The 7282-nt window shown below is 51.4% G+C and overlaps 1 protein-coding gene across 1 annotated transcript; it reads left to right on the top strand.

Moving 5' to 3' along the window:
- Positions 1-6223: 6223 nt before the first annotated feature.
- Positions 6224-7282, top strand: LOC121359396 (G-protein coupled receptor 183-like). Its single transcript, XM_041478326.1, has one exon. The coding sequence runs from the start codon at positions 6224-6226 to the stop codon at positions 7280-7282; it is 1059 nt and encodes a 352-aa protein (XP_041334260.1).

Raw genomic sequence — 7282 nt, 5'->3', positions numbered from 1 at the left:
AAATTCCTGCAGGGAGGGTGCAAGCAGGACAGAGCCAGGCTCTGCGTAGTGGTGTGCAATGACAGGATCAGAGGCAGCAGGCACAACCTGAAACACAGGAGGGTCTGTCTGAACATCAAGAAACTCTTTTTCACAGTGAGGGCAACTGAGCCCTGGCACAGGTTGCCCAGACAGGTTGTGTCTTGAAGATATTCACAAGATGTCTCGACACACTCCTGGACAATCAGGTCTGGGTGTCTGCTTTAGCTGTGTGGTCAGACCAGCTGCTCCTCAGAGGTCCCATCCAACCTTCCACTCTGTGATTCTCTGAGGCATTGGTGCATGGAACAGAGCACCCCTTGGAAACACTCATGAGGATGCTGATTTTTGCCATAGGATTTACCTGGTATGTGTTAATAAACACAGCCAAAACCTGGTCATAACATGGCCTAAACATTGACTGCAAAGAATAAATGGAAAAAACACACAAGTCACAAAATATGAGGGTGCCCTGCCTAAAGAAATTGTTGTGTAGGATCATAGAGATCCAGACTGAATGAAGATGTGCATTTTTGGCATTTTTTCCATCACGAACACTCATGTCTGTGTTTTGTGATCATCTTCTACGTCAGTTGTTTTTTGCTTATGTTGTAGCTGTACGTTACAGATTTGTGTGTGCATATATAGCATTTGTGGCAATGGCATAAGAAAAAAACAGATAAAAATAGGACCCCAGTTCTCCAAATTTGCCTTATGATTGTGTTTTTTGTAATAAGCATTTAAACATTGTTTTTAACCACAGAAATCAGATACCAAAAAAACTTTCATCTTATTCCTGCAAAAGCAAAATGGAGTTTCTAAGTCATAGCACAGCGTGGGAGAAAGTGTGTTTCATGCTTACTGGAGGAAGTTATTTTAGAATGTGAATTTCACTGGTATTTCTCCTGCTAAGGTGCCCTGACCCTCTTGACTAAGAGCTGCCCCTGTTAACACAACTACCCTTCTCTGCAGCCAGGCTTAACAAAGCCACAGGCACATGGAAGTAGTGGTGGTTCTGTGGCCCACACACAGGGCTTCATGCCCACATTTTGGGACTGAAGTCAAGGGAATGTGGAAGGAAGCGGCTCCCAGAGCTGCTGCCATGTTGTGCTCCACTGCTTGGGATGTTGAAATGAGCTGTGCCACCCCTCTGACTGTCGTGACTTGGTGCTGCACCATCATTTCCAGAGCTGGTGCTGCGTGTGCAAAACAAAATCAGTCATATCATGCAGAAGCAGATTTCAGCTGCTTTGTTATTCAGTATTTCCCACTTAGATTTAGGGCCAGATTAGGTTTCAAACATATCAAAACTCCAGTAATTGTTTTCTTCAGATTTTTATCACAAATTGGTAGGAATCTTCAGACTTTTATTCCTCTACAATTCCCATCATATCAAGTTAAAACCTCTAAAATATTGTCCTCCCCATGTAGATGCTGTTACTGAATGGACAGATGAATGTCAAAATCAGGGATTCTCCTAATTTCTGCTCTACTGCCAGATGAGTAATGGTGACCTGGGATGCAGGGGCTGAGCTGTGGAAAATCCTTGCCTGTTGCATCAAAACTGAAAGCACCTGGAGATTTTTGTGTCTGCACCCAAAGCTTCCTGAAAATGTTTTGCACTAGAAGAGAGAAAATGTAACCAAAGCCAATGTGGAAAACAAAAGGGGGAGAGATGATGATACAATGGAAAGAGGAGGCGCAAGCTTCCTGCTGTCTCTCTGTGAAGGGGCTGTTACCTCATTTGTTATGCTGCCTTGCCCTCAGAAAGTCCAGCTCCAGATCATCTCTCAACTCTGGGAAATCCCAGCAGATGTAAACAGCTACCTGAGGGTGGCTTTGTACCCGAAGAAGAAGCCCTGGAGGAAGCTCAGTGATGGATCTCCCAGCACGTGCCTGCAGCTGTGGCTCCTTCTGAGCTTCCCTCGCCGGCCGCGGCCACCATCACGGCTGGGCTGATGGCCTCAAGGACCTGATCCCACAGGAGCTGCAGCCTGGCTTTTCTGCTGGACTGGGAAGCAACATCCATGGCAAGGTCTCCAGCAGCAAAAGCAGGCTGCAGGGAGCCTTCATGGGATGGCAGAGAGAGATGTGCTCTGAGGATGGTGTGAGAAGAGCCACAGTGACTCTGAGGTGCGCATCTGTTCTGAAATACCCAACACCTGGCTCTGGAGGTAGCATGTGGTGACTGCCAGGCGGGGATCTGGCTAGAGACATGCCATGGTTAAGGAGCATGATGCACACTTCAGGAGAGAGACCCTCCATGCCAAGTGTTTGCACAGGACTCCCCCAGAAGGTGTCCCTGTGCCCTGGCTGGGTCCCTGGCAGCAGGGACATTCCAGGACAGCAGGTCCTGCTCACACTGGGTTGGATACCTGGGCTATGGGACTATGCCTGCTCCCTGCTAGGCCCAGGGAAGTGTCTTTATGCAAACATGGACACAATAGAAGAAAGCATAGATCCAGCTTTGAAGTTGAACCTCCCTGCTCAAATCCCACACTACGTTCCACTGGGCTCTGTCGAGGGCAGTATCTCTCAAATGAGATGGCTGCAAACTGGGCTGGACAGGGCTTCTCTACCCTGTCTCAGGGGAGATCCCGTTTCAGCTCATGCAGGGTTGCAGAGGCAGGGAGCGGATCCCCACAGGTGGGAAGAGGATCCCCTCAGTCCCCTGCCCCATCCAAAGGGCCTTGCCTGCTGTGCAGTGTGGGGTGGTGCAGCCGTGCTGGGCTTGCTGGAGCCGTGCAAACGGGTGGAGCTGGGCTGCACTCCTGTAGCGCAGCACCTGCTGCACACAGGGCAGGAGCGTGTTTTGCACAAAAGAATAACCCACTTCCTTTGTTCTGCACTGCAAAAAGAAAAATAAAATCAGGTGGAGAGCATTGCTTTCCCTCTGTCTTATTCCCAAGGCCCTGGGCACAATTGTCACTCAGAGCTTTGGGCTCTTCCATCTGTTTTCAAGGCTGGTGATGCCACTTGGTCATCTCCCTCCTCTGCGCAGGGGCTGACACCCTGCCGACCCTCCTTTATCCAGGTCCCCCTTTACACAGCGCCAGCACTTCCCGCTCCCGTGGGCTCCATGGGAAACCCTCCATGCCCAGGCAGGTCGCAGCTCTGGGCCATCAGCACTGATTCCTCCTCTGGGATCTCCTTTCAGTGCCTGTGTGAGCGCGGAGCCCAGGGACGGCAGGGGCTGTGCAAAGGGCCCGCTTGACTGCACGGAAAAGTCCCGGGCGTGAATTTGCATCGCCAACATCCCCGTCCATCCCTGCCGAGCCCTGGGGATTCCAACCGGTCCGAGGCGCTGTGAGGCCCTGGGTGGAAGCCAGTGGCATTTTGCTGAGCTTCATCCAAATTATTTCCTCGACAGTGTTAATTTGTGGAGATAAAACTCTCATGGGGGAGACTGTAGTGAGGGTGGGCAGGAGCTTTGCACCAACAGTGCCGCAGTGGGCCCCGACTCGATGAGACCGGTATTTGTTTCAGCTGCAGCTGTTTGTCCTGCAGTGCTTTAGGGAGGTGAAAGGATAGTCCTGGGTCTACTCACTGGTGTGGGCTCAGGATTTCTGTAGACGTAACACTTCTCTAATGTTAAATCCATTGGCTGTTTTCACCATCACGATGAAACAGCTCAAGAACATTTCAGCCCCACACAAGTCTGATTAGTTTAACTCTTGACAGATGTGCAAGTAGAAAACCCCTATTTTACTAGGGAATATTTTTTAATAATTTACTCAGCAGTATTCTGTTATTAGCTGACCTTTCCCTCTGTGTAATATAAACCCTCGAGCAACAAAAGTATCTCCATTAACAGATAAGCTTGTTAGCCAATTTTCACTATTACTCTTGCTAAGTACCTTCAACTTCTAGTAAATTCATGACAATAATGTGTAATTTCTATACAGATGACTCACAGTACATGAGTACACAGATTAGTACTGAGTTTAATGCTGCTGTTTTAAAACATTAGAAATATTATGCAATTAAATAATTAGTTGAGCTTTACTGACCCAGAGGGAAATATGGAAGTTTAGCTTAACTGTAATCTTAACCTTTGTATTACTTGCCTTCAGTTTTTCAGTAGCATGCCCCGAATGCCCCGTGATGGGAATTTCCTGGTTTATTAGGAATTTTTTTGAGGGATAAAACCAGACACCAGCAAGATCATCACCACCACCACAAAAAACCCCCAAACCCTAGAACCATTAAAAAAAGCATAAAAATTCCTCTTGGGATTTGAAAACCCTAGTGGTCTCCAGTAAAAAAACCACCATGGGGAAGGCCATCCTGCTGGCCACACTGCAGGCTGCACTTCTGCAAACATTTTGGGAAGTGCTGGGAAGGAAAGTATTTTCTCCATGCTGTAAGACACACACACACAGGGCTGAGGGATAAATCACAGCCCTCCACTGCCGAGCACTCTGTGGGGACAGAGCCCGCCGTGAGAGTTCCAGCTGGGACAAGTGGCTTTGCCCCACTTTCACCGCACAATGTATCATCTTAATAACAAAAATATTTTTCCACTAAGGGCAAATTGTTTCGTTCAACTCAGTCTCTGCGCTAAGGAGCCGTGCCTGGTGATGTCTCTGTGTGTGTGTGAAAGGCAAATCTGGGTTTCAGCACAGGCACAGCATGGCTTGCACTGGTCACAGGCACAATAAGCTCCTTTGGAAATTTGCCACAACTTTATTGTAAAAGCCGCCGCGGTCCGATCGTGCTGCCATGGCCCTGTGCGTGTGCCCGGGCTGGGCGCTCTGGACCGCACGTGAAACAGAGCTGAAGTTGTTTTCATCGTTCAGTTGCATTTTGCATCCTTGTAGAAGCTTTCAGAATAAAACCCGAAGTCGGCTTAGATGTCGGGAGCGATTACCGCGCAGGTACAGTCATTTATCTTCTCCTGAACAGCCACTACTGAGAATATCCCCCGCGGCGGCAGCGTGCCTCTCACATACCGAAAGAAAAAAAAAAAAGCCCCACCCAGAAAGAACACAGTTTTACTAACCCTAAGGAAAAAAAAACCCCAACAAAAAACAACAAACAAAAAAAACCCCAAATCTCACGGTGCTTTTATAATGTGAGCGAATCCCGGGAGGAGCTCACACGGCCGGGGAGCCCGAGCGCAGGACGCGGGCAGGAGGCTCCGCGCTCGCTGCCCCCCAAAAGTCGGGCGAGAGGAGGAAGAAGAGGAGGAAGAGAAGACGACGGCGGCACCGCCGCACTCAGGTTGGAGCCCCTGACCTCCCTTTAGTGCTTGTGAGTTTGAGCATCCCAGCCCTCGGGGTCCGCGCCGCCGGGGACGAGAGGCAGCGCTGCGCCCGTCCCGTCCCGTCCCGTCCCGTCCCGTCCCGTCCCGTCCCGGTGCGGCGGTGCTCGGAGCGGAGCCCGGCGGCGGGAGGCGGCAGCGTGCGGTGAGCGGCGGGCGGGAGAGGCGCAGCGGGAGCTGCTGCAGCCCCGCAGCCGAGGGGACACCGCTGTCGCCAGGCACGAGCGCGGACCCCGTGTCCAAAGCCGGGAGAGCGGCGGGAGGGCGTGCGGGGAGCGGGCGTTCGGTGCCGGGGTGTTCCCAGCTCCATGATCGGAACGAGCATGGGTCACGGGATTGTTGGGGAAAGTTGGGTTGGGGATTTTTTTGTGGAAGGCTAGGTTTTTTCCTCTCTTTTAATTTCTTCATTAATTAGTTTCGTTGCTGAAGTTTTGGTCCTGCCCGAGGGTTGCGAAAGTGATCTTGAGCACTTCTGCCCGGCGGTCCCCCAGCCCTCCCAGTCCCCGGCCCCTCCAGTTCCTGAACATTTTCTCAATGAAGCTCCTCATTCTCCTTGCAGTAATGAGTAAATGATATGATTGCCACCAGATGAGTTTGGGACCTTCCTTGTGTGACAGGCAATTACCCCTCCGAGCACCTCCAGTCCTTTCTCATACTGATTGGACTTGTGAAGAAACAAAATTAAGAGTAGCTCGTGATAAGAAAAGGAGAATTGACTCACAGCCACTGTTGAAATGCTCTCACCAAAATCACAAGAGAAGCATTTTTCCAAATGACTCGAGCTGTGTGCTGCTGGGGGAGGTGGCTAGAGCAGGGGACAGGGCTTTTGCTTTGTGATGAGGGCCAGCTCTAAGTGTGCCACTCCTGTTTTCAATAAGCTGCAAGTTTCACGTGTGTTCTTATTCCAAGGGAGAGAACAAGAGCTCGTGAGGCACTGTGGAAATGGCTCTTGTGGAGGATGTGTTCCTGCCCATCAACCTCACCTCCAGCAACCAGAGCAGCTGCAATGTGCACAACCACCACTTCTCAACCAAAGTCACCTTCTCCCTTTTCTACATCATCCTGCTGGTGTTCGGTTCCTGTGGGAATGTCCTGGCTCTCTGCATCACCTTCCAGCGCAGGAAGAAGAAACTCAACTCCACCAACCTCTACCTGGTGAACCTGGCGCTCTCCGATGCCCTCTTCACCCTGGCACTGCCAGGCAGGATCGCCTACTACATTCTGGAGTCTGACTGGCCCTTTGGGGACTGGTTCTGCCGGATCACAGCTTTCATTTTCTACATGAACACCTATGTGAGCATCTACTTCATGACCTGTGTGAGCGTGGACCGCTACGTTGCCGTGGTGCGCACCAGGCACCCCGGCAGGATTCGGAAGATGAGCCGTGCCAGGGGCATCTGTGTCCTCATCTGGTCCTTGGTGTTCCTGCAGACGGCTCCGCTGCTCCTGCGGCCCATGACGCGAAGGATGGGAGACAAGCTGACCTGCATGGAGTACTTCAACTTCGAGGAGATTCCCAATCTGCCCTACCTGCTCCTGGTGGCCTGCATGCTTGGCTTCTTCCTGCCTGTGGGCATCATCTTGGTGTGCTATGTGAGGATCAACCTCAAGCTCTGCCAGACGGCCAAGGAGAACCCGCTGACGGTGAAGAACGGGCACCACCACCGGGCCTTCACTGTCATCCTGGTGGTTCTGCTGGCTGTCCTGCTCTGCTTCAGTCCCTACCACCTCAACATTGTCCAGTTCATGGTCAGGAAGATCCTCTACCAGCCATCCTGCCGTGAGCAGCAAGCCTTCAAGATGTCCCTGCAAGTCACTGTGGCGTTCATGAACCTCAACTGCTGCATCGACCCCATCATCTACTTCTTCGCCTTCCGGGGCTACAAGCGGAGGCTGCTCCGCATCTTCAGGAACAGTGGCTCCCTGGCCACCTCCTCCACTGCCAAGACCCCCTCGGAGAGCAACAGCAATGGCCAGCCGCCCGGCTCCAGCTCCGTCTAG

Source organism: Pyrgilauda ruficollis, unplaced genomic scaffold, assembly GCF_017590135.1.
Source record: "Pyrgilauda ruficollis isolate IOZ18807 unplaced genomic scaffold, ASM1759013v1 scaffold44, whole genome shotgun sequence".
NCBI classification, from domain to species: domain Eukaryota; kingdom Metazoa; phylum Chordata; class Aves; order Passeriformes; family Passeridae; genus Pyrgilauda; species Pyrgilauda ruficollis.
Note: the sequence above shows the minus strand (reverse complement) of the source record. Positions and strands in the feature narration are given on the sequence as shown.

Excerpts from the sequence above, each read along its gene's own strand:
- LOC121359396 (XM_041478326.1), top strand. The coding sequence starts at position 6,224 with ATGGCTCTTGTGGAGGATGTGTTCCTGCCCATCAACCTCACCTCCAGC.